Source organism: Saccharomycopsis crataegensis, assembly GCF_037102585.1.
Source record: "Saccharomycopsis crataegensis DNA, jcf7180000000084, whole genome shotgun sequence".
Lineage (NCBI taxonomy): Eukaryota > Fungi > Ascomycota > Saccharomycetes > Ascoideales > Saccharomycopsidaceae > Saccharomycopsis > Saccharomycopsis crataegensis.
In genome coordinates this window covers 2,463,753-2,489,787 of record NW_027043829.1, presented here as the reverse complement: position 1 = coordinate 2,489,787, position 26,035 = coordinate 2,463,753, and the positions used below count along the sequence as shown (strand labels likewise).

The following is a 26,035-nucleotide window of genomic DNA, read 5'->3' as shown; positions in this document are numbered from 1 at the left end:
TTCAATTCAATTAGTTATTCAATTGGTTAGTTATTTATTTATTTATTTATTGTCATTTCCTCTCCCATAACGTAAAGTTATACCTGAACCCGTTCTCCAATATCTCCTCCTGGGGCAATTCTACGTGGTGTCCCACCACCTCGCGTAATCTTTGACGGTTCTGCTTGATCCATTCATGATTATCTAACTTGAATTCCAAGAAGGTGTCCATCTCCACTGGCTGATCACTGTTGATCTCCGTTAACAATATCTGGCGGACTCTCTGGTTATTGACTGCCTGGTTGTATATCTCCGCTCCCCCAATGATGTAAATCGTATTGATATCCACACTCTGGTCACAATAGGCGATCGCCGATTCGACGCTGTTGAACAACGTTGTTGTTGTTGCTGTTGTTGTTGTTGCCTGGTGGTGGTGAGGATTTTTGGTGTGCTGCACATCGCCATCGGGGTAGCTTCTGGATAATACCATGTTTCTTCTTCCTGGCAATGGCCGGAACTTCTCAGGAATGCTTTCCCAAGTCTTGCGCCCCATGATCACCGCGTTGGTGTTGGAAGAACCATCATTATTACCACTGGTGACTTCACGGAAATACTTCATTTCTCGCCTGAGTCTCCACGGCATGGTTCCTTTATTCCCAATACCCAACGAGGGCACCAAGGCGGCCACGATAATCACCACTGGTTTAGCCGATGGTTTATTTAACACATTCATTATTATTATTATTATTATTATTATTATTATTATTATTATTATTATTATTATTATGATTATTGTTGTTGTTGTTGTGTTTATTATATTTTAGTTAACGGTGGATTTGGATTTTGCGTTTTGGTTTTTTGGTTTTTTCCCCAGCCGTAAAAAAAAAAAAAAAGGTGAAATTTCCCGAAATCATCAAGGTAGTGAAATATATTATTATTATTATTATCATTATTATTATATATATATATATTATTATTATTATTGCTACCACATTATATTTGTTATGTCTACCACCACATTTCACCAAGAAATCCTGCCCCAGTTCTTTGGCGACCCAATAAAAGTGTCGATCACTTATCCTTCGACACCACCATCACCACTGGCAAGAAATAAAGTCCCCATCACCGTGTTTCTTAGCAAGACTGGAGGTAATACCCCACTTGGGGCCTACGTTTATTCTGTATATGACGTGAGTATTCTAATTTTATTCTTTTTTTTCCTTTTTTTTTGTTCTTTCCCCCTTTTTCACTAACCAACCAACCCCATTTCAGTTCAAGAAAAACCACCAAGTTTACACCACCACCCTCAACAGTTCGAACGAGGATACTTTGGATTTCACCATCAGATTATCGAAACTCCTATCGACAAGATTCCAGTGTCCCAGCTATGTCAGTGCCAGTGGACTCATTTCCCTAGAAGAATCAACGGCGTACATCAAGCAAGTGATGGATTTGATCAAGGAGAAATATGATATCAAATAGAACAATTATTGTGGATGATGGACAATGATTTTTTGTAGATTGAGTAGATGAACAAGAGAGTGTAACTCAGTAGATATTTATTATTATTACAAGTTCACATTCCAACAAACACAAAAACTAACACGTTTTATTCTATCTATATTATCAAATGTTAAATGACAATACATCAATGTCAAATCCCAAGGTTGAAAATAAAAACAACCCCAAGGAATAAACAGCAACAAATTAAATTATTAAAACAGAAAGACAAACACAAACAACCGAAAAGAGATGAATGATACAAACCAATAAATAAACAATCGAAAAAAACAATTAGTAACAAAATGAAATGACACAAACAATAATAATAATAATAATAATAATAATAATAATAATAATAATAATAATAATAATGATAATGATAATGAAAAATGGCAAATATATTCAATGATATTCAACCGTTCTTGGAATGACTCTGTGGTGGCCGTTCCATGGTACTACTACTAGTACCCACTTCCGCAGGTGGTGGTGGTCCAGGAGGTCTTAAATTCTCAAGTTCCGTAGTATTGGCCCGGTTATTACTGCCAAAGAACGCTGGGAAATCTTGTTCAAAGTTTGTAGCGTGATGATACGCCCCATCGGGTTTTGGTAAAACTCCATCGTCCTCGACAATTTCCCGGCCATCGGATGCGAACTGACGGTTCTTATGGAACATCCCTTGGTCATCAAAGTAGCCAGCATCCGTTGGCTGGGCGTTTTCCGAGTATGGAGGCACGTAGGTGGCGTCAGACGGTCCGGAGGTGTTCATCACCGGCTGGTTGTATTGCCGTTGTGATTGGAAGTACGACGGTGGGGTCATCCACGCAGTACCTCTAATGGGTTGTTGACCGAAATTGCCTCGTCTTTTATTGATCCTTCTAATCCTGGTCATCCCAAAGAGTAAAAAGAGAAACACTAGCACGATGACAAATAAGATCCACCGACCCCATAACCATGCCAGGACCGAGCTATCACAATTGTCATCATAAATATCACAGTCTGTGGAAAGGGGTTACGAATGTTAGTAAAGTGGGGTCAGATTTACAATAAAATTATTTTGGCCACACATACACCTTTTCAGTAATATCGGCATTTTCACTGATGGTTGTTGTTCTTTCTTCTTCTTCTTCTTCTTCCAGGCGAAGGAAGGAAAACGATTTTACGGAATTTTGGATTTTGGATTTTTTTTTTTTTATTTGCACTGCGGTTACGAACCCCATGATGACATTATCACAATTATTATTATCTATTATCATCTATATTATCTATATTATCTATATTATCTATATTATCTATATTATCTATATTATCTATATTATCTATATTATCTATATTACCTACATTATCTATATTATCTAAATTACCTATATTATCTATATTATGCATTATATTTAAAGTCCACTATTATTCATTACATAGAAAGTCCACTAGTATAAAGATAATCCCCCAAAAATAACCATCATCCACTCCTCCTCCTCCACTTGTAAGCAGCAATCAACCCCAAAAACGAATCAACAATCTGGGCAGCATTCAACCCGGTAGTCTCTGCCCTGGTATCATAAGCCGGGGCCACCTCGACCAAATCCGCCCCGATCAAATTGATCCCTTCTAACCCATCGACAATATTCAACACTTCCCTAATCGTCCATCCCCCTGGCTCTTCAGTCCCGGTTCCTGGTGCGTACACCGGGTCTAACACATCGATGTCAAAGCTAATAAATATTGGAGTATCGTCGAATTTGTTCAGGTTATCATTTTCATTTTCATCGCCTTTATTGTATAATCGCTGCTTCACCCGATCGATAATCCCTTTGATCCCTACGTGGTCGATTTCTCTAGCGTACACCACTTCGAACCCACAATCTCTATCATGGTCAAGATCATGATCACTATCAATCAATGGTGCTCTGATCCCCACATGGATCGAATTATTGTTGATATACCCCTTTTCTGCCGCAAAATGAAGGAACGTCCCGTGGTTGATCGCCATGTAATCCGAATACCCTCCCCCAATCACCAGAGGGTCCCAACTATCAAGATGGCTATCGAAATGGATCACCGTCACTGGGCCCCATACCTCATATGCCGCCTTGATCGTCATCAAACTAATGGTATGATCTCCTCCAAGGGTAATGACCTTTGGTCGGCTAGTAGTGGTATTTGAAGAACCAATATTTGAGGTAATGACACCAGTATCATTTTTCGGCACCGAATACTTATGAACCAATCGTTGTCCCCTATACAATTGATCCAAAGCAATTCGATTATCAAACGGGGTCATCGGCACATCTCCGCAATCAATAATGTTCAAATACCGATAAACGTCCAACATCGGCATGAAGAGATCATCATCATCATCATCATTATTATTGTTATTGTTATCTCCTCCTCCTCCAAAATAACGATTCAAATATCCCCGCACTGGTAAAACACCCCCGCCCAATCGAGAACTCGCCAACCTAATGGCTCTTGGACCAAACCTTGCTCCTGGTTTATACGATGTCGCAGTATCGAACCCGGCCCCCACGATCGCCACGTCAAATTGATAAGTGTCAACATTAGCATCGTTGAAACATTCTCTAGGAATAGTATTGGCAAAAGTATTGAGTCCTCCGAACCAGGCCATCCCGGTGGCAAGGTCGGTGGTATCGTCCTTATTTGGCAATTTGAGGTTTGATTGGGACATCCGATGAGTTACCGCTTGTTGGGTAATGAAGCGACGCATTGCTTTGGTTTTAATGGCGTGGGGGTTATAATACTTTTGATTATTGTGATTTCTATTTTCATCTTTTTCATCTTGTAAAACTTGGAAAATCCCCTTCTCTGCCACTTTCACCTTGTTATCCGCCATCATCTTTGTAATATGGTTTCGTTCATTAGGACCATTGACGAGATCTCCGAAAATTAAATCCATAAGTGATGAAGTACTAGTAGAAAACACATTTTCTTCTTCTTCTTCTTCTTCTTCTTCTTCTTCTGGTGACACATTATCAAGATCATGAAATATCTGTCCTCCATCATTATCATGATATGCCTGTGCCTCTTTCCAGAAGGGTTCTACTCGCTCATCATCATCATTATAATATACCTGTTTTCCAAAGAATTGTCCCCCCACTTCCTCACGATATATATCTTTCCTAACCGATTGTCTCTGCTTATCTTTATCTTTATCCTGTGGTGGTCCAAGGGTTTGCACTCCCTCGATCCTCCATGAAACACTCTTTGGTGCCCCATCCTTCACCATCATCACATCATCAATGGGCTCCCCTTCTTCCTCCATTGTCATTGTCAACATCACCATCGTGGACATCACCACAGTGGGAAAACACCATCTCATCTTGCAGTGGTGTGGGTGATAAATGACAATAAAAGAATGAATGAATGAATGAATGAATGAAGGTATAGATAGATAGATAGATAGCAACGAACGCACAAATGTAATGTAATGGTATGGTAATAAATGAATCTATCTAAATAATATATACCAACGAATTCACAACAACCAATAAATTTAAATAATTATGGTAATATAAATGAAGCGTAAAAAACAAAAAAAAAAAAAATAGAATAGAATAGATTAGAATAGAATTAGTGGATTATCTCAACCATCAAAAGATTATTTCAAACATCAAAAGAAGAAAAGACAAGGAAAGAATAACCAACAATTCCTCACACATTTCCCATTTCTCACAAGATTTCGCAAAATTTGACGTTTTTGTTTTGTTTGTTTTTCATTCGTATTATTTTATACCTTTTTCCGAAGAACTTACTTGACTTCCCAAAGAAACAAAGAAAAAAAAAAAAAACGAAAAAAAAACACACATTTCTTATCTATTTGACATTTTATTTTATTTACATCAAAACCACTTTGTAATATTTGAACATTAATATTAAGGCAAAATCAGGCAAAATCAGGACAAGTAGAAAAGGAAAAATTCCAAAATTATATATAAAAAGTATGAAAATTCACAACCACCTTTCAAAAAATTCTTCATAGAGTGTTATACTAAACGATTGAAAAAAAAAAAAAAAAAAAAAAACATCAAAAAACATCAAAAAACATTAAAAATTAATATGAAAGAAGTAAAAGGAAAACATTTGGGAAACTCTCTAATAAAACATCATTGTCTTTAAGCCTTAACAGCTTCTTCGTATCCTGGTGGAGGACCAGTGTATTCTGGTTTACCCTTTTCATTGAACTCGGTGTTTTCATCACTGACAAGCAAACCATTACTCTTACCAATCAAAGTGGCACTCAACCCCAATTCATCTCTACCAATCCAGAAATTTGGTTCTTCAGAAACAACCGATGGGTGCAAGTAAGGAACCACTTGTTCTGGAGTATATTCAACGGTTTCATTGAGGAAAGCTGGCATGTGAGATCTGGTTTTTTGGAAGTTCAAGTTTTCAGCTGGTTTAAAGAAATGAGACAACGCAGCCATCGAGACAGAATGCCCAGATTCACCATTGTCTTCACCACCAACAAAGGTTGGTTGAGGCTTGTGGACACTAGCATCAGCTTTACCAGAAGAGGCCACGGTTTCAGCATCAGCAGGACTGGTAGTACCATCCCAGAATGACTTACCAGTGGCGGCAATTTCTTTCTTACCTTGGTCGTCAATTGGGTAGTGGTAGTTTTCACTACCAGCAGCGTCATAAACCGCACTGATTGGAACGACATCGTAAAGAGGAATGAATCTCCATTTAAGGTACAAATGAGCAGCCATGGTAGCAACAAGCATGACAATTTCAAGAGCCATTGGACCCCAAGCTTTAGCCATGACGAACAACCCAACAAGACAAATTTCTGCCAAGTAAAGGGCGACAAAGATTTGGAACATGGCTTTTGGGAAGTTACGGCCACGAGAGTCCATAGCGTGACCCATGACGTAGACCAAGTTGTAAAGGTAAGCGAAATAAACGAGAGCAAAGGCCACCACAGCAAAAGCAATAATGATTGGAGAGATAATGGCATAACAAACAGTAATAACCCCAATCAAAGAATACACTGGGTAAAGGACCCCCAAAGAAGGTTGAGACAAACTGTTGAAACGGCTCCACTTCTTACGTGGGGTGTTATCGAGGACTCTACCAAGGATCTTGGACAAAATCAAGGTGACAATTTGCAAGAGCGCACCACTTGGAATGGCCAACCCTTGAAGAAGGATAAAACAAATGTAAAAGTTAGAGGCCTTTGGCAAGTTTTGGGCAAGCAAAAACATGGCAGAACTTGGGTCGTTAATGATTGCTGGGACGACAGAAGTGGCGGCAGAAGCACAGGTGGTGACCAAAAACACTTGAATAACTTGGAAAGCATAGTACCAATCTTGACACCACAAATCGATTTGTTGGTAAGTAACGAGACCAGAAACCTTACCCATAGCCTTGATGAATGGTGGGATAAGGGACATAAGGATAGCCAAAGCAACGACTGGCAAAAGACCGGTGATGATACCCATAAGAACATGAGGCATGTTGTTAATGAAACGCAAGAAATGGACTTTTTCAGTAAGGTAATTGATGTTAGAAATACAACCAACCACGGCAACAGGAATGGCCCAGAAGATGATCATAAGAGTAAGAACGGTAACGGCAATAGCTTTCTTACCCAAACGGACGTAATACGAGTTACCCAAGTTATCCCAGATAATGTCATCAGGAGTAGCATTGCTGACGGCTTGGGTACCACTCTTTCTGAAAGGCTTGTAATATTCAACAGCTTGCAAAGCGCGTTGTAATTCTAATTGACTTGGGAATTCCAAGAAAACTGAGCCAATGGACTTAGCGTGGAGGTATTCATCTTGTTGGGTCTTAATTTTTTCATTGAGTTCCGGCAATTTTTCGGCGGCGTATTCGATGGTGTTGACTTTTTCCCCAATGAATGGCTTCAACTTGTGGTGTGGTTGTTTCTTTTCTGGGATGTAAGATTCGACTTCGTTAGTCTTTTCTGGCAACTCCTTGTTTTTCTTGATCAACTTCATGTTGATACCAACGGATTTGTTGATCACCTTGTTAAGGGCGGCTTCGTACTTGTTGGACAATTTGGTTCTTTCTTTAACATCTTTGGTCAAATCCTTGTAATCTCTGGCAAACGTGACGCTGGTGGCGGCTGGGAATAAAGCCTTGATTTCGGTTTCATTGTCGTCAAGGTCTTTTGGAAGAGAAGTGAGCAACAAAGTTCTGGTAGAAGTCAAAGAGTCAATGTAAGGACTGGTTTGATAAGCGTGTCTAAAAGAAATGTAGTAGTACAATTCACGGTAGATACCATAAACAATCAACCCAAAGAAGATCCAAGAACAGAAAACGTGAGCGTAGAAACGGTTTTTGTTTTCAACGTTGGAAAATGAGATGATATCGAACCCTTTAGAGTCTGGTTTACCATTGGTGGCGTTGACTGGCAAAAGAATTGGCAAAATCAAGCAAGCGCCAAAGAAGCACACGGTAGCAAAGAAGAAGAGGAAACGGAGGAAAAAATAGCCATCAATCCCTGCTTGTTGGATCATCCACGATTGGGACTTGTTGAGCAAGTGGTTGACCCATGCGAAAGCACCGCTTGGAGAAGGGTCAGGTTGACATTCTTTAGGAACGGTAGGGACGGTGGTACGAGGAGTGTAAACTCTTGTTTGCTTGTTTTTAAGCGCAATAAAGAGGGAGACAAAGACAGCAAAGATGATGAGGTTAGGAATCAATGTCGACACGAACGCCGAGGTTGAAGACCCCGTTTGCTGGGTACTGTTAGCCATTGTTGAATGTTAAGAATGACTTAGGAATAGCAATTGGGGTGGGAGGTGTTTGGGGGAATTGAGGAGGAGTTATAAATATATATATATATATATGTAAAAGACAAGGGAGAAGACAAGGAAAAAAAAAAAAAAAACTTGGGGGAAGGTTGGTCGGATTGCTAGTTTCAGGTGCAGCAACACGCCTGGGCTGGGGGGCTGCCGAGGGTGAGTGGTGCTGGCATTGTGCCCTCGGAAAAGCTTTTTTTGCATTGTTTTTGGTGGCGGGGATTTTTGCTTTGTCTCAGAAAATTTTCATCTTTGTTGATCGGCGGTGGGAACGTTTTTTTCATTGCGGCAAGTTGGCGATATTCTGGGATGTGATTGTTGTGGTAGTTATATATATTATTAGTATAGATAGATAGATAGATAGATAGATAGACAATATATTGTAGCTGGAGTGTACTGTAGTTACATACACTGTAGCCATATATGAAGAAAAAAAATATATACCACCCAATTGACCAATCTTTTATTATCATCAGTTTTCCAATTAAAGTTCTATCTTCCTGTTGTCCTAATTGGAAAGTTGACCCAGAATTATGGAAACTGCTGATTATTATTTTTTTTTTTTCACTCAATACAGGAGGTAAGGCTGTAATTGTTGTGATTTACCATAATTGAGATTCTTTTAATGATTGATCTCCGCCTACATCTCCCGTAGATACTAGTTATTCCCAGTAATGCTATTATCCAACAAATATACGGTGTCCATGGATTGTTAATCATCATATATGTATTTATATATATACATTGCAGAGTGTCACTTACTATTCCACTTACGCCAAAAGCTGAGACACACACACACACACACACACACAAACACACAAGTTGAGTCGAGATAGTCCGTTGATCGCCAACCGTGTGTGTGGGTGAGAATCATCCACTGTTAATAATAAACAACGAAACAAAAGAGTATCAGCCACTACCAAAACTGCTATTTGCCCTATGCAATCTGCTGCACCCACACGCACAACACCACTTTCGCACTTTTGATGTCACTTTTTTTTTTTTTCTTCTTCTTTTTTCCTCCTTCTTCCAGATCGCTACTATATCTGTCTGTCTGTCTGTCTGTCTGTCTATCTGTCTGTCTGCCCATTAAGGAAGCACCACATAAGTAGTACTGGCCCATATCCAGCACCCACAATGAACTGGCTAGTTATATATAAATATATATATATTCGGTATAATATTTGGGAGGAGGAAAAAATATACGCGTCAACCTTACCCCAAAAACACCACGCGACATGACTGATTTTTCCGGCGCGCGCAAAGCAGAGCAAATCAAACAACAACAACAACAACAACAACATCCAGCACGATGGGTGGGTGGGTATGGCCTGACTGGAATATCACGCTTCCGTCTCGGAAATCATCCAACATGGTTGTCACTTCCAAACTAGTCACTTTAATCAACTGAGAAGATTATTTTTTATATGGTGAAAATTAATTTAAAAATTCATCAGGAGTATAGCATACAATATTATGATAATTTGCTCATAGAGATTGGACATGACAAGTAGAAATCATGTTCAAAGATGTATAAACTTCGGGAAGCATCATAGAAGATACAATATTAGCAATAAATTGAGATTAAAAATGATAATTTCGTGTCAACTGGGTATGTATGTATGGTATCCTGAGCCAATGCCGGGTTTTTTGATGCGTCGCATCTCAGACTACAACATTCAACTCAACTCAACTCAACTCAACTCTACATGAATGGCCGCCAACAGCTAGCCGTATTAAAAAAAAAAATAGCAAATGACAATATTTTTATATCTATCAGAGATGGAGAGTGATTTAATCAAACACGAAAAATGATAATTTAGTTTATAATTTTATAGATCTTAAATAATTCATATGTTGCCCTCCTTTGTTCGAAGTAATCAAGCCTTAACTATGCCATATTCGACCAAACAGTTCTTGACCAACACCTCCGCCTTCTTTTGGAACGAGCTGAAAGTATTGATGGCAAGATGATATCTTTCAACCCCAATTTTATTACTTTCAAACGCCTTGTTGTACGCATCAGCACCACCATTGATGAAACTCAATTCAGGGCCAGCTTCTTCCTTGGTATAAGTCTTTTTCAACCCTGGGGTAACAACCCCTTCAGGAACAGAAGTGTTGATCATCTTGTACAATGCCACAACAGGAATCGTCATTTCATCGACCCCGCTGAGGGCAAGGATCACATCAAGCCCGATGGTGGCGGCAATACAGTTGATGGTCTTGATACCATAGGCACGGTAGTACATGTGGACTTGCTTGGTCATTTGGTACCCATAGTTTTCTTCTAATGGCTTGACAACATAAGATGATGGATCAATGTTGACGCCTAAATCGTCGACGTATGGAGAAATAGCCACACAACCGGCTTCGGCAGCAAGCACCGCTTGTTCAAGGGTATGGCATACAGTACCAAGGCATTGGATGCCCGAAGCGGTAAGTTGTTTAGCAGCTTGCATCGATTCCCAGGTGATTGGTAATTTGATAATGACTTTTGATTTATCGACCCCTACAACGGCATAGGCGTTGATAATTGCGGTGGCATATTTGACAATGGCTTCGGTGTCATTGGCCAAATCAGGGTTGATCTGGGAAAGCACGCAGTTTTTGATTCCTTTGGATTGTAATGAACCAGTGACGGCAATCGCTTGGACAATGACTTTTGAAACAAACTCGTCGAAATCAGGGGCTGACACCGACTTTGGCACAGAAACTGATTCACTGACCAACTTGGCGGCCTTCACGACATTCTGAGGGTGGCTGAGCCAGTTACCGAAACAGATACCCTGGTTCGATGTACTATTGAGAAACTCGATCCCATGCTCGGACTTGAAATAGTCGCGTTCCTCGACTGACATGGTGTCTAAAGAGATGTTGGACACGGCGGCGACGGCATCATAAATGCTATTGGTGGCTGCGTTAGTGATTGGCATATTCGTTTGTTTTTTTGTTTTTTTTTTGGTTATGTGTTTGTGATGAGTATAAAGGAGATTGATCCATTACATATCGGGCACACTGTGGAAGGTTGGAATGACTGCTGCTTTTTATAATGGTTTTTGGTTTTTGGTTTGTTTACAGGGGTCATGAATACCAAGTAATTTACTCGGAGTGATGGGAGGATCTCGGAACGTGGGGATCCACCCTCTTTTTCTTTTCTTTTTTTTGTGGGGTTCAATCAGATTGGAGCATCTTTTGGTTTCGATGGGTTTTGATGGTACCGGATCGAGGAGTTTTTTGTGGAGTGGGCCTCTTGACAGGACACACCATGGCGGAGGGTCCACCACCGCCTGTCGGCCAATAAATGAGACGGCGTTTGGGGATGGTGGGGGGGTAGGCTATCGGGCGCCTATCGTTGACTTATATGGGGGAAGGAGGTGATTTGCCATGATTATATATATATTATATTATTATTATTATTCCCTTAAGAGATCTACAGGCATGTATATATATATATATATATATATATATATAATATCTACGGGCATAGCTGACATATGCCTTAGACAGCTCTATTGCCATTGCACATCTGTATCAAGTAAGGTAGAGAGAAGGTGTAGAAAAGGTCGTTCCTTCCTTCAACTGTGAGCTTGCAAGCCTGTCGATCTGAGCAAGCAACAAGGGGCTCTGCTCTGGTCGGAAAGCGTCTTCTGCGTCGTTACAGAGATGATGTAGATTTACATCAAGTGCTATTGTTGTGTATTGTAATTTGGATCTTGTAGTAATTTTTTTTTTTTCCAGTCGACGGTCCAGGCAATAATTTATGTACAAACAATCACCCAATCGACATGATCCTCTTATCGTGTATGCTTGTGTATATCAGTCATTAAGAGCCAGACAAGTGCAGCAGTCAATATCCTACCTATTGCAGTTGCTTGAACTTCCACCGTGGTTAATGAATTTACTTGTATTATATAACCCCACATATTTTATCGGTTTTAATAAATTTTTGGTAGCTATTCCTTCTGATAATTATTCACCATTATACATATATATATACATACCTGCCATATAAAACCGTGATATTCTTCATTAGAAATCTGATGTTGCTTCAACTGAGCGCTTCTGTCCTGCGCATAGCAATTTCTCATCAAAAAAAAAAAAAAAAATTTCAATGGGGAAATGAACTCACCATTTAACATCAATCAGCAATACTGCAACTTCTTATTAGACATTAATCAATAAGTATCAAAATGCTCTTTGATCTCAACATCCCTTGGCCCCTGACAACCTACGCCGCTCCTCTGGCCCTGGAAATCGCCGCCTTAAAATCTATATTGGCAATGCTCCAGCACCTCCAATACACTCACATCGCCCTCAACTTTCAACTCGACCCGTCGCTAAAGCTCACCAAGAAAGACTTTGCGAAAAAATCGCCCAACCCCATTGATCTATCGCTTTTTGAACACCAATTCAACTTGAAAATATACACCAGAATCACCTTGACCCTCCACGACCCTGCAGACTTCCCGGGACTCAAGCTCTTCTCCGATCATTTCGATCTCATCGCCATCAAACCTTTAAATGACCGGGCGTTACTGGTGGCCATCACCAACTTCGACTTCGATATAATATCGTTCAATTACAAGGAAAACTTAAAGTATTGGCTCAGAAACAAGGCGGTCCACAGCGGGGCAGCAAAGGGGAAATATTTCGAAATCGTGTACGCCCCAGTATTACAACCCGACACCAGGAAAAACTTCTTATCGGTGTGTAAAAACCTTGTTAGGGCCTCAAGATCCCAAGGAATCCTCATCAGTAGTGGGGCAGAGCGTTCAGTGCAAGTGAAAACAAAATTGGATCTTCAAATAATGTGCAAAATCATCAATATTGCTCCGCATCGCGTGGCACAGATCATCAATGAAAACCCTTCCAAAGTGATGATCCTGGGCCGTTTAAGAAATCAAAGCTATAAACAATCAGTTGCCATGGGTTCTGATATCCTTGAAACTAAAAAACATAAAATAGATGATGATGAAATTGCCGTGTTGAGAAAACTACAGAAAAAGTAACAAATTATAGACAAAGGTATATATTATATATTTACAATACAAAAAAAAAAAAAAAACAGTTCGCCATCTACCACCACCATTTCTTCTTCCCTTTATCACTCTCCGAAGAAGACGTATCAAGACTCTGTACCTTCTCCTGTCCTGGCTCTTTTTCTTTCAAGATCTTTTCTGCCATATCAATCGCCTTCCAATAATTCTCTTCCCTTTCTTGCATTTGCTTTTCGGCCGCCACTTGTTGATCATTAGTCGGTCTCTGTAATGCGAAATTCGTTTCATGTTCACCTTCATTTGACTTATTAAACTGGGTTCCTCCATGCCCCACCGCTCCCGCGTACCCTCGCTGCTTTGGATGCAAATCCTCAAACTCTTGCTTGGTCAACGTTCCTTTAATTAACCACTTCATATGTAATTGGAATCGATAAGTCTTGCTAAACATACTATCGTACCCATCGTTCCATCTATGGAAGAACACAATGTATATTGACCCGATCCCCACAATCCCCGCGGTGACGTACTTAGCGCCTCGCCAAAACCGGGCCCGTTGATCATCTATCCGTCGTAGAAGTTTATATTGTCCAGGATAAACACTGCTGCGAGGACGTGGATGGTATCCAAGGCGGTTCATGGCGTTCTTCACCCTTTGGAATTCCGAGGCTGGGGCAATGATCCCAGAGTTCGATTTCGTCCCAGGAATCGCAAATTCACTGGGGTACCCTCCGAGCGGACGGGCTTCGGTGGGATCATACGGATTATATGGGGCCTTGCCACGAAGTTCCTCTGGCATATCTACCTAAAATATATATATGTATATCTTGGGAATGTAACAATTCATTCTACAGATATCTGCATACATTGAATTAAAAAAAAAAAAAAAAAAAAAATCTGGATGGTGGATACCTGAAGGGTTGCCCGGGGCAAATGCGTTGAAGATTAGGCGGGTAAATTAGTCTCAACATGATTTGGCTTAAATAGACACAAAGCATTTTAATGTTTTAATCCTATTGTTGTTGTTGTTGCCATTATCTCATTTATTTTGTGCTTTAGTGTTATTATTGACCCAGCTATATTATGCTCTAAGACTGTTTTATAAAAATGACGTCCTTTCTTTCCTTTTTACTACTTTCTCAATTTCTAATTCTATTCTACTCTATTCTATTTATTCAGTATTCTACCTTTTTTTTTTTTCACTTCTATTATAATAAACAAATAGTTTATTCCTGTCCCTTGTGGGAGCGGGGGGAATATTTATAGCATTTTATCAAACCATTTAGGCTCATTTATATTACATCTACATTGAAAAACATCGTCCCATTTTTGCGATACTTCACAAATTGCAAACCGCAATCAATCACCTTGGTAGTATAGAAATTGCCAACTTAAATAGCCATTCAAAAAACTATTTAAGCACCACTCGCAAAACCCTGCCAACAAATCTCATTGATCCCCCAAAATTATATCTTCCCATTGGTCTGTGCCAACTACTATACATTCTCTTCCTAGCATTTTGTAATTGATCACCACTAGCAATTTTATTAGGAAACCCTGGGGTGCTTCGGTTCTTCATCTCTAATGGATTTTCAATATACTGAGACGACCCGCCAATTCTCACAAACTGATCGTGTAATTCGCAAAAATATAATTTCTTCTGGGCTCGCGTGGTCGCCACGTAATGAACCCTTACTTCTTCTTCATCCCAGTGCCGCTTAATCTTTGAGCCTCGTTGGTACATGGATCTCGGCGATGAAGGTTCCTGCAATGAGAGCTCGTGTTTCTGTTTGGAAGCCAATGATGCATAAGTAGTATCGGCAAGAACAAACACCACCGGACTTTGCAATCCTTTCGCCGCATGGATCGTTGACACTTGGACCGCATCATCGGGAACCCCTTCTTTACCGAGTCTTTGAGACAGATCTTTGTATAATCTTTCATTATACCCTTCAACAAACCAATCGATCAAATCGGGAACCTCGGGTTCATCTCTCATGACACTTGCCTCTTCTCCTAAGACATTATTCATTTCATTGGATTGGTTTTGCAGCATCTCTTGGAGTTTGGCTTCACGAACCACCGAAGCATCTTTCAACCCAAGATAAAATTTTTCTAATTCATCACGCGCCGTCCCTGAAACCAAAAGATTAGTACTAATTATTCTCCTTGCACTATCCAAATCTGCAATATATTGTAATAACGCATTGAATAGATCTTGAGGGTTGTTCAACTTTGCTCCATCTTTCCCACCACCTTGGATCCTATCCCGCCAATGATTCGTGGTTTCAATGAACCGGATCACTTTTTTACTACTGTGTTTGGTACTAGGATCTATCAAGTACTCCCAAAGGGTACTCGCCGCTTTTCCTGGTTTAGTTTTTTGCCAGGCCTCAAACTTCCGTTGGACAACGTCCATTGAAGGACGCGACATTCCCAGGATCAGCATCATCACGCAAATCATGGAGAATTCAAATTCTTGGGGATTTGCTAACACTTGGAGATAATGAATGAGACTAATGGATCCGGACATCCATCCCGGCACCGATGATTGTCGTTTATGGAACTTGATACCGTAGAAATTGAAAGATTCCATTAATGATGTAGGACGGTTGGTTCTAGTGAGCACAAGCACGTTACTAAGAGAGGTAATAATCGACTGGCGCAACAATCTTTTAATTTCTCGGGCGACAAAATCGGCCCTTTCCAAAGCCAGCGAGAAAGACTCATGAGACACTGGTAGATCATCATTGCCATCCTGATGATAATTCACAAGTTTCGTCGATGTCAACTGGTTGGAAAACTTTATGATTTCTCCGGTGCTTCGGAAAGATTCGTTCAACACAATTTGTTGCAATTGTCTCCCCGATTTTTGCTCCACCTGTTTTAACTTCTTATCAGTGTCGATCGATCCTAAAAACCCATAAATACTCTGATCGGCGTCCCCCACCACAGTCAAATGCAACCCACGATCTTCCACCGCCACTAATTCCACCATACGTAATAAATCACCGTACAAATCCTGAAACTCATCGATCATAAGCACTCGATATCTGCCGACCCCCACCACCAGGCTAAATTTGGTGCTTAGTAACTGAAGCGTCCGGTACCGGATCCAGGCAAACGTCGCGAGCCCTTCGGTATCTCGTAACTTATTCAACGCGGTTTCAATAACGTGGTCTCGAGCATCAAGCGGCCATTTATCAATTCGCGAACGTACCGAAGCAGTATGGTTCCTCCCAGTTTGTCTGGACGACGAGGTCAAATACATAATATCATCGTAATAGGAAGGATCGAGGATTTTCATGGGTGACCCACGATCCGCAGCAATGATTTGTCCGGCAAACGAATCGAATGTAAGAATGTTCATATTGGAAATAATGTATTCTATTTCTGAAGGTGGCAACGATTCAACGGCGCCAACCACTTCAGTATCTGTCTGCTGCAACGTTTCTCGTGATAATACTTTGCGTAATTCTGATTTCAAATGCCGGGCCGCACTATTGGTCATACTCAACACCAATATTTCATGGGGTTGGATCCCAATCGACATCATGTGTAAGCACCGTAAGATCAAAGTTCTGGTTTTCCCGCACCCTGGGCCGGCGAGGATTGCGGTGATGGTGTTCGATGCTGGGGGGAATTCGATGGCTTTCCATTGAAGGGGTGTTGCCAGGAATTGCAAATCTGTGGCACTACCATTTGTTAAGGGTTCCAGCATATTATGCAAGTCTATATTATGGGGAGAGAAGCCTCATCTCATCTCATCTATCTCCCTGTCTCTTTTTTCCCACCGCCCAGAAGTAAGTGATTTTTCTGAGTGCTTGAAAGATCCCGTCGTTTTGGAACATCCGCGACGCGAAAAAAAAAAAAAAAAATTGGGGGAAAAAAAATCACCCCAAAATGATATCAAATTTGATGAGACCTTTCAATTCACCACAGTTTGATCTTTCCCTGATAACCACTCTTAAAAGAAAGCAAACTTTTTTTTTTTTTTCAATTTCCATTCAAAACATATAAACACAATAATCATGCCCCCATTAATTTTGGAACTTCCTTGGGTTGAGAAATACCGTCCTAAAGTGTTGAAAGACGTGGTGGGTAATCCCGATACCATCTCCCGTCTTAAAGTCATTGCCAAAGATGGGAATATGCCCCATGTGATCATTCTGGGTCTTCCAGGGATTGGGAAAACCACCTCCATTCACTGTCTTGCCCACGAGCTTCTTGGGACCAGTTATTCCGAAGCAGTATTGGAGCTTAATGCCAGTGACGATCGAGGGATCGATGTGGTGCGTAATAAGATCAAACAATTTGCCCAAAAGAAAGTACAATTGCCACCAGGACGCCACAAGATTATTATTCTCGATGAAGCTGACTCCATGACCCCGGGGGCCCAGCAAGCGTTGAGACGGACCATGGAAATATATTCCAACACCACCAGATTTGCGTTCGCGTGTAACCAGAGCAGTAAGATCATCGAACCGATCCAGTCTCGGTGTGCGATATTGCGGTACCTGAGGCTTGCCGATGCCGAGATATTACATCGATTATTGGAAGTCACGGCGATGGAGAAAGTCGAATACTCGAACGATGGATTACAAGCGTTGATATTCACCGCCGAAGGGGACATGCGACAGGCGATCAATAATTTGCAAAGTACGGTATCGGGGTTTGGATTCGTGAACGAGCAGAATGTTTTCAAAGTGGTTGATCAGCCACATCCATTGGTTATTAGATCAATGCTTGTGGCGGCCAACAATGGATCAATTGAAGAAAGTATCGCCCAGTTAGATAAATTGTGGAAGAAAGGGTACTCGCCAATTGATATTGTCACCACTAGTTTTAGAGTCATCAAAGGGTTAGTGGAAATTAATGAAGAGAAAAGATTGGAGATGATGAAAGAAATCGGGATCACTCACATGAGAGTTTTAGAAGGGGTTTCTTCGTACTTGCAAATCGCTGGGTTGTTGGCAAGAATCAGTGATTTGAGTTGAGTTGAGTTTGTTTTTTTGTTTATTTTTATTTAAAAGCCCTCCCCTCTTGCCCTTGCTCTTCTAATTATGTACGTGTACTCTAGTTATGTTTTATAGATTCAGTTTTTCTTTTAGTTAATCATTTGATCAATTCTGAACATTTATTTTGAAAAACAAAACAAAAAAAATCTATTGTGTTGTAGTGTCTGGCTCTAGTAGTAATGCGAAAAAGGGTTTGCATTGTGTAACAGATTATATAATAAGTAATATTGTTGATTTTTTTTTTTTTTTTGATTTGAAGAAGAGGAAGGTGGGTGGTAATCAAATAGTATTATTACCAGAGAGAAAATTTGTATTCCTTGACTACGAAATGATAGGTGTATGATATTCTTTGATATTTAGGATCTCCCAATGATGAGTATGTAATATAAATTTGGACTCATAATTCAATCAATGGATTAGGGGCTCTTGAGTCAGATTTTCTTTGGGGGTGACCCATATCAGATTGGATGGACATTTAATTTAGTTGAACATAGGTAATTCTCGTTTGAGGGGCTTAATGTTTATAAGGGGAAAGAGGAAATAAAAAATAATCCAGTCCATCTATAAGAGGAGAGGAGGAAACCGAAGGAATTTGACCCATTTTTGCAAGAGAGGAGGTAACCAGAGAAATTCGGTCTAATTAGAATTGCAGAGATTTATATATATGAAGAAGGTCTGGTCGAATTCTTATATTTGAAGACAGTATAGTCAATGAAAAGGAGGGAGAGATTTTAATGTATCATTATTAAAAAGTAGAGCACAGTACATTGGATTTAGAATACGTATCAGCTAGACTTAATGATCAGTAAGGGTGACATAAAGAGATAATAGAAAAATATTAATTCAAGAGGAAAAATAAATAGAATAAATAAATAGAATAGCGAGATGATCAGAGAGCATTATCGTTTGACAGTAACATATTTATTATAGTTATCATGGAATCCAAAAATCCAAAACACTCCTTTTTTTTTTTTTTCTCTCAAACATTTTGATAAATTCTCACAAAAGTGATTGGGAGTATATTTTAAGAACTAACTGCAATCAGAATCTTCAAATTTACTTATTTAAACTTGAAGCAAGAGCTTTTTTGAAAAGCGGTGTTGGTTATCAATCACCTTTTTTGCCATTCGCAATATTCTGCAGAGTGTTTGAGGGTACGTTCGTATGTAGTTGAGTTTTTACTTTCTTATGTCATAGTCGATAGTTAGTCACAAAATCTTTACAAATTGTGCTATGATGATGGGAATTATTACCATGAATATCATTTCATAATGAATATTTTATCATTTGATTAATTTCTTGGGTTGCTTTTGGTCATTAAGGACCCAATCCAAGGTTTGACACCACCTTCCTATTTAGGTTTATAAATGCCACACACCAAGCTAAGAGGATATACTAGTATCCTTTGTTTTTTTTTTTTATCAAGCAAGAAGCGAGTGAAAAACAATATATTGAACAATAGAGCCATAATTGAGTTACGAAGTTGAAGGAAAAGATTACAGACGAGTATTGTTAATGTATGGCGTTGACTCGTTGATAAGTTTAGAAGTGAATTGAAGGGTTTTACCCTGGAGTCATACAACCAAAAAAAAAAAGAAATAGGAGAAGAAGAAAAAAGAGTCAAATAATTTACATTAGCTCAAGGTAGATCTTGGTTAGAAATAGCATACGTCGAGGCTACTTACTGCAGGATGAATAGTCTAAAAAAAAAAATCCTCATGAGAAATTGTTTTTCCTATCTAGTTATGGTTTGCAAAGAGAGTTTTTTTTTCTTTTCTTTCTTCTTAATTTACAGAGTAAATTTTTCTGGTTCGAAAAAAACTCTGAAATGGACTGAACACTTCTAATAATTTGTAACTATAAGGAGATTTCTTGCAATGCCAATTAACGTACTCTATAGGAAGAAAAAAAAAGGCATTGGCCACCTATACTACACTGAAACTTGAGGGATATATGAAACCCACAGTTTACAATTACGAATACGCTATATTAATATATTATAAATATACATATATATATATATATATATATATCTATATTAATCAACACGTACATGTATTGATCCAGGCGTCTCAAAAAAAAAAAAAAAAAAATTCCATTTTAAATTGCAGATTCTAAATTGCACTATCGTGAAAATCATTTTATATGACCAATAATACTAATCACCTATATATGCAGGTCGCCCAATAGATGGATGTGCACATATAAAACAAAGATCTTGTAGTTTGCGCATAAAAATAGAAGATGATGGATCAAATGGCAGGAGCAATCTATATACAGATGGGACACAGAATATATTGTCAAAGCACCACATCGATTTGTGTATACCTTCTGGACTTTAGCACAACTTGACACCAATCGATATCTATATCTCCTTGTAACCGCTACTGGTTTGGGAATAGTGCAGTGCAAAGCGTATTACTGAGAATGGCAACAAATATCTCCACTGTAGGGGGGGGACTACACCCCGTGTGTGTGGTAATGGTGACGACGACCAGTGATGGCCCACAACAACAATTATAACAATAAAAATAAAAATGAAAACGAAAACATAAATGAAAACGCCAATTGCTAACAATCCCTGCTGTGCGCCCTGCCGGTGTGTCAAACGCATTCCCGCGCAGTCTACTGCAACAGTACGTGTCTCAACGCACAATTTCTGACGCACCACCCTGACACCGCGGGGCGAGAGACAACCCACACACCACCGGGGCTGGTCCCACCCCCCCAATCCGGCGATCTGGGAAAAAAGAACAAGAGGAAAAAATTTGAGGCCTCCCACGTCGCGATTAATCTTACAACCATCCACCTTCGCTACCCTATATCTATAATACCCCATCAACAACTGTTATTTCTGGCAAACAAAGGACATTGATCCATTATACCCTTCCAAAAACAATATTATCAACAACACAAGATCACCCCTACACAACCTCATCTTACCTGTTGTTTTTTTTTTGTTTGTTTCATCCTCTCCCCCCTTTTCTTTTTCTTTTGCCTGGGAGTTCTCAAACATATAATCACTCTCCAACTAAAAAAATAAAACAAAAATAAATAAAGAAGGCCGTCTCCTGAACCTCCATCAGTGATATCTGTTTTACACATTCTCTTATTTGGTCTTCTTTTATAATGGTCCTTGTCAGATCTACCGCATTGTTGGCCTGTATATCTTTGGCTTCTGCGTTGAATCTTCAAAACCTATTTGGCAATAACCTAGATCTCCAGAATGAAGGCAATGAAGAAAACGCGTACTTTAACCGTCTTATTGCAAAGGCAGTGAAAAAGAGAGATTCTGTTGAACAAGGTGCTGCTGCCAACGATACAGTCATCTCTACTACTTCTTCAGTGCAACAATCCAGTAACCTCGGAGATGCCGTGGCTACCACTCTCTATGTTCTGGCCTCTTCAACCACATCTCAAGAATCAACCTCAGAATACACAACAACTTCTGGCTCTGAAACTTTGGTAGTCGATGGCACTACCACTTCAACTCTTTCTGATTCCAGTTCAACTTCTTCTGATACCACCACCACAACATCTGCTTCAGAAACCACTTCCAGTACCCCTTCAACAACCACAACAGTGGAAGCCACCACTTCTTATCCAAGTACCGCCACATCTTCATCTTCTGAGGCTACTACTTCATCATCTGTTGCTGCTACCTCTTCTGATGTTACTACCTCCTCTACCGTGGCTGCTACCTCTTCTGAAGCTACTTCATCATCTGTTGCCGCTACCTCTTCTGAAGTTACTTCTTCCTCTACTGTGGCCGCTACCTCTTCTGATGTTGCTTCTTCCTCTTCAATCGCAGCTGCTACCTCTTCTGATGTTGTTACCTCCACTTCAGCCGCAGCTGCCACTTCCTCTTCTGAAGTTGCCTCTACTTCTTCTGTAGCCGCTACTACTTCTTCCTCTGTGGCTACCTCTTCTGAAATCGCTTCCACTTCATCTGTGGCTACCTCTTCTGAAATCGCTTCCACTTCCTCTGTGGCTACCTCTTCTGAAATCGCTTCCACTTCATCTGTGGCTACCTCTTCTGAAATCGCTTCCACTTCATCTGTGGCTACTTCATCTGAAATCGCTTCCACTTCATCTGTGGCTACTTCATCTGAAATCGCTTCTACTTCATCTGTGGCTACTTCATCTGAAATCGCTTCCACTTCATCTGTGGCTACCTCTTCTGAAATCGCTTCCACTTCATCTGTGGCTACCTCTTCTGAAATTACTTCTTCATCTGTGATTGCAACCTCTTCTGACTTAACTGCGTCGTCCTCTGCAATCGCCAGTTCATCAGTAATTTCAAGTTCTTCTGAAACTGCTACCTCTTCAGTGATTCCAACTTCCTCAGAGACTGCATCCACTTCCGTGATTGCCACCTCTTCAGATGTTTCCTCCTCTGTAACTGCGTCCACTTCGGAAGTCGCTAGCTCTTCTTCTGCTCTCACCGCTTCTTCATCAGTGACAATTCTTAGCAGCGAAACAGCTTCATCATTGGCATCCACAAGCTCTTTGCCTACCACCACTGATTCATCTATCGCCATTACATCTACTGCTAGTGTAGCCTCTAGTGAACTTTCTTCATCAAGTATTGTCTCTTCTAGTGCAGCAACCGGGTTGAGTAGTACTGTTAGCTCAATCGATACTGCTTCTATTTTGTCAACTGAAGCCTCAAGTGCTGCCGTCACTACCTCTAGTGCCTCAATGAGCACTTTATCCAGCGTTATCTCTAATACTATTAGTGAAAGTTCCAGCGCTCCTACTGTCTCTTCTGCCATCGGAGTGTCAACTTCTGAACTCTCCAGTACTACCATTCTTGGCTCCACTTCTGTTAACAGTGCCGCTACTTTGACTACTGATACCGCATCTTTCAGTTCATCCTCCAGCGCCATTACTGTTGCTCCAAGCTCTACCAGTTCCAGCCAACAATCGGTGGTGATTTTCTCACCATCTTCTGGTACTTTTGTGGCCACCACCGTTGCCCTTTCTAGTGCATTGGCCTCTAAATCATCTCAAACTACTACTATTGGCACCTCGTCTTCTAGTTCCAATTGGGTTCCATCATCAATTGAATCTGATACCACTTCTGCTACTTCTGCTAGTGCAACTTCTAGTACTCCTCAATTGCCAAATGCCATTGCCCCAGCTACTCAAATGGAAGTTTCTGAAAACTACACCATTATCACCATTGGTTTCAAAGCAGGCTTGAACTATCCTTTTGTCGTTGCTCACTCTTTAGCCTCGGCTCAAGTGTTCCAATACTTGCCATCCACTTTATCTTATCAATTCAGTGATACTTCTAAAGTCAGTGTCAAACAATTGGTGCCATTCCAATCTCCTTCTTTGAACTATATCGTGACAATTGCCGAAGTTTATTTCCCAAAAGACTGGATCTCGGCTTTGAACCAATCTTTGCAAACTCCATCATCCAGCTTTTATTATAATCCTGATGCCACCGAAAACTCCTTGGCCCAATTGATCGATGTGAATATTCCATTAGTGGGGCTTGAAACCTCGACTTCGACTTCTTCGGCGGCCACTGCTCTGGATACTTCAGTTGTCCAAGTCTCCGGCTCAAGTGAAGGGTTACCATCTTCATCTTATGGATCTTTCGACTCTGTTCAAGATTCTGCCGCCACCGCTAACAAGAAATTGGGAGTCGTTGGTACCACCTCGGGTATTTCTGCCGCTGTCTACATTAGTGTGTTGTTGGTGGGTTTCAGAATCTATAAACAACGTAAAGGTGCCTTACCTTTCAGTACCGAACAACATGGTAATATCATCTTACCATTGGCGGAAGAAGACGCTGAATCGATCGCCACTGCTGAAAAAGCGGCCATGGCGGAAGAAGAAAAGAAAGTTCTTGTTAACCCAGCATACTTGCCTGCAAACCACTCATTAGATAGAAGAATGAGTTATGCTTCGTTCAGATCATATCTAACAAATAGTGGTGATAGTGAATTCAATGTTGCTCCAGGAGTGGTAACGGAAGAAGTTTACGGGTTTGATGAAAGTAGTGAAGAAGAAGGAAGTGACGATGAATATTACAACAGTGACGAAGACGAATGGGATATGCTTGGAAGAGAAGGAAGAGAAGACGAAGAAGATGTTGCCACCATCATTCCTCAAATGACCAATCCATTGGAAGAAGGATGGATATGATAAAATATATTATATATCCTGTGCATTTATTAGTTCTCGTCCAAACTAAAGCTAATATCCCAACTATTTCTCACATTCCTTTTGTCATTATTTCTTTGTTTCGCGTCGTTGGTGGGTTTGTTTTGCTTCAAGTGAATAAAACCAAAACTGACAAAATCTTTTCTTCAATTTTACTTTGTGGGGCTTTCTTCTGATCAAGGATCAATAAGAACCTCACTCAAAATACCTTTTATCCAGCTTTTTCCTCTCCTTATAAGCTGATACTTCAACTTCATTACACTATTTTCTTATTTCATCATCTATTTTTCTTTCCCGTTTTCTTTTTTTTTTTTTTTCCTATTTTATTTTATTTGTTTGTTTAGCTCTCATTTTCTTTTTCACCTCCGTCTGTTGCTTTTTTCTAAGTCGTGAACACTATCCAATCTTTTCCTACTTTTGATTTTTTCTTTTTTTTGATGATCCTGTTTTAACTATCACTTGTTTTTATTATTATTGCGTTATCAATTTAGAAGAAAAAAAAAGAAAAAGAAAAGAAATTACTTTAGAATTTTGTTTGCAGCGTCTTTAGATTCTTGTTACAATTTCACTTCTGTTTGTTACTATTATTATTATTATTATTATAAGTATTATCCCTTGTTTATTCTATATTTATTTTTTGTCTTTTACCAAAATAGAGTTGTTTTAAAGAATTTGATATTTTGATAGTAAATTTTATTTTACAAAATCGGCAATTTATTTATTTTGCATAATAAGCTATCCATCATATACTAATAATGAATGATAGTGGGAACTGTCTATCACACACTAATGCTAGTTAGATAAATACGGGTCTTTTGTTACTTTTTCCCTTGGTGACCGACCAATAGAAAAATTCCGCAATTCTAGGGGTGTTATTATATACCACCTCTTCATACTGTCATTCATTACGGTATCCAGGCATGTTTTGCCAGTAGAAACATCTTCTTATCATACATATCATCCGATCCAGGTATAACTTTGACCACTCAATCTTTGAGAGTGTGAGCCACCCCTTAGTAATCATTTATTACCGAATAAGAATATTTTCCAGCTCCAGAACTGTCGATTTTGTCAAGAAAAAAAAAAAGCTGACGTTCAAAAAAGTGTGTATGATACTTGCATGGAATTCTGGTCTCTAGACGCTCACTCCTGTGACTTTTGTGCAGTGGGCCTGGGTGTTTCTCACAGTAAATTTAAAGCCCAAGTTAAGTTCTAACTAACTATTGCATGATGGGATGCATTTCCGTTTTCACTTTTCTTGGTGTCACTGAAAAGTGATGATGGGAGTCACTAGCTGAGCTAGTTAGTGAGTGTCACCCGCTTGTTGATTAGCAGTAGCAGTAGAAGCCCAATCAGACAGAGTAGTTGAATTGTTCAGTGCATCAGCAATGACAGGATCATTGGAATCATTAGCCGAGCTCATTTACTATGATAAGATTCTTTCGGCTCCGTCAAGTCAATATTCATTGTTCTGCTTCACTACTCAACTATATAATTTACTAATCTGAGTTATTATAGGATTTTAGCCATCCTTTATTGTAAAATTCGCTCGATTAGGAAATCTTATGGTGCCTGC

At 39.8% G+C, this 26,035-nt stretch overlaps 11 protein-coding genes across 11 annotated transcripts; 4 read left to right on the top strand and 7 right to left on the bottom strand. All coding sequences in view use genetic code 12, as the record gives it.

Moving 5' to 3' along the window:
* Window positions 1–52: 52 nt before the first annotated feature.
* DFR1 (dihydrofolate reductase) lies at window positions 53–712 on the bottom strand (the record flags this gene model as incomplete). Its single annotated transcript, XM_064997697.1, has 1 exon — window positions 53–712. One exon carries the CDS (start codon window positions 710–712, stop codon window positions 53–55), a length of 660 nt encoding a protein of 219 aa, XP_064853769.1.
* A 271-nt stretch (window positions 713–983) lies between these two features.
* DASC09_040970 (proteasome assembly chaperone 4 family protein) lies at window positions 984–1,461 on the top strand (the record flags this gene model as incomplete). Its single annotated transcript, XM_064997696.1, has 2 exons — window positions 984–1,169; window positions 1,252–1,461. 2 exons carry the CDS (start codon window positions 984–986, stop codon window positions 1,459–1,461), a joined length of 396 nt encoding a protein of 131 aa, XP_064853768.1.
* A 433-nt stretch (window positions 1,462–1,894) lies between these two features.
* Window positions 1,895–2,572, bottom strand: DASC09_040960 (resistance to Congo red protein; the record flags this gene model as incomplete). The annotated part of the gene is made up of 2 exons (XM_064997695.1): window positions 1,895–2,478; window positions 2,551–2,572. 2 exons carry the CDS (start codon window positions 2,570–2,572, stop codon window positions 1,895–1,897), a joined length of 606 nt encoding a protein of 201 aa, XP_064853767.1.
* A 366-nt stretch (window positions 2,573–2,938) lies between these two features.
* DASC09_040950 (agmatinase) lies at window positions 2,939–4,816 on the bottom strand (the record flags this gene model as incomplete). Its single annotated transcript, XM_064997694.1, has 1 exon — window positions 2,939–4,816. One exon carries the CDS (start codon window positions 4,814–4,816, stop codon window positions 2,939–2,941), a length of 1,878 nt encoding a protein of 625 aa, XP_064853766.1.
* Window positions 4,817–5,609: 793 nt separating this feature from the next.
* On the bottom strand, window positions 5,610–8,222 carry DASC09_040940 (Phm7 protein; the record flags this gene model as incomplete). The annotated part of the gene is made up of 1 exon (XM_064997693.1): window positions 5,610–8,222. One exon carries the CDS (start codon window positions 8,220–8,222, stop codon window positions 5,610–5,612), a length of 2,613 nt encoding a protein of 870 aa, XP_064853765.1.
* Window positions 8,223–10,147: 1,925 nt separating this feature from the next.
* DASC09_040930 (uncharacterized protein) lies at window positions 10,148–11,203 on the bottom strand (the record flags this gene model as incomplete). Its single annotated transcript, XM_064997692.1, has 1 exon — window positions 10,148–11,203. One exon carries the CDS (start codon window positions 11,201–11,203, stop codon window positions 10,148–10,150), a length of 1,056 nt encoding a protein of 351 aa, XP_064853764.1.
* Window positions 11,204–12,460: 1,257 nt separating this feature from the next.
* RPP1 (RNA-binding RNA processing protein RPP1) lies at window positions 12,461–13,279 on the top strand (the record flags this gene model as incomplete). Its single annotated transcript, XM_064997691.1, has 1 exon — window positions 12,461–13,279. The coding sequence occupies one exon, from the start codon at window positions 12,461–12,463 to the stop codon at window positions 13,277–13,279; it is 819 nt and encodes a 272-aa protein (XP_064853763.1).
* Window positions 13,280–13,346: 67 nt separating this feature from the next.
* Window positions 13,347–14,063, bottom strand: DASC09_040910 (uncharacterized protein; the record flags this gene model as incomplete). Its single annotated transcript, XM_064997690.1, has 1 exon — window positions 13,347–14,063. One exon carries the CDS (start codon window positions 14,061–14,063, stop codon window positions 13,347–13,349), a length of 717 nt encoding a protein of 238 aa, XP_064853762.1.
* A 612-nt stretch (window positions 14,064–14,675) lies between these two features.
* On the bottom strand, window positions 14,676–16,985 carry HMI1 (ATP-dependent 3'-5' DNA helicase; the record flags this gene model as incomplete). The annotated part of the gene is made up of 1 exon (XM_064997689.1): window positions 14,676–16,985. The coding sequence occupies one exon, from the start codon at window positions 16,983–16,985 to the stop codon at window positions 14,676–14,678; it is 2,310 nt and encodes a 769-aa protein (XP_064853761.1).
* Window positions 16,986–17,295: 310 nt separating this feature from the next.
* On the top strand, window positions 17,296–18,261 carry RFC4 (replication factor C subunit 4; the record flags this gene model as incomplete). The annotated part of the gene is made up of 1 exon (XM_064997688.1): window positions 17,296–18,261. One exon carries the CDS (start codon window positions 17,296–17,298, stop codon window positions 18,259–18,261), a length of 966 nt encoding a protein of 321 aa, XP_064853760.1.
* Window positions 18,262–21,411: 3,150 nt separating this feature from the next.
* DASC09_040880 (uncharacterized protein) lies at window positions 21,412–24,441 on the top strand (the record flags this gene model as incomplete). Its single annotated transcript, XM_064997687.1, has 1 exon — window positions 21,412–24,441. The coding sequence occupies one exon, from the start codon at window positions 21,412–21,414 to the stop codon at window positions 24,439–24,441; it is 3,030 nt and encodes a 1,009-aa protein (XP_064853759.1).
* Window positions 24,442–26,035: the final 1,594 nt, after the last annotated feature.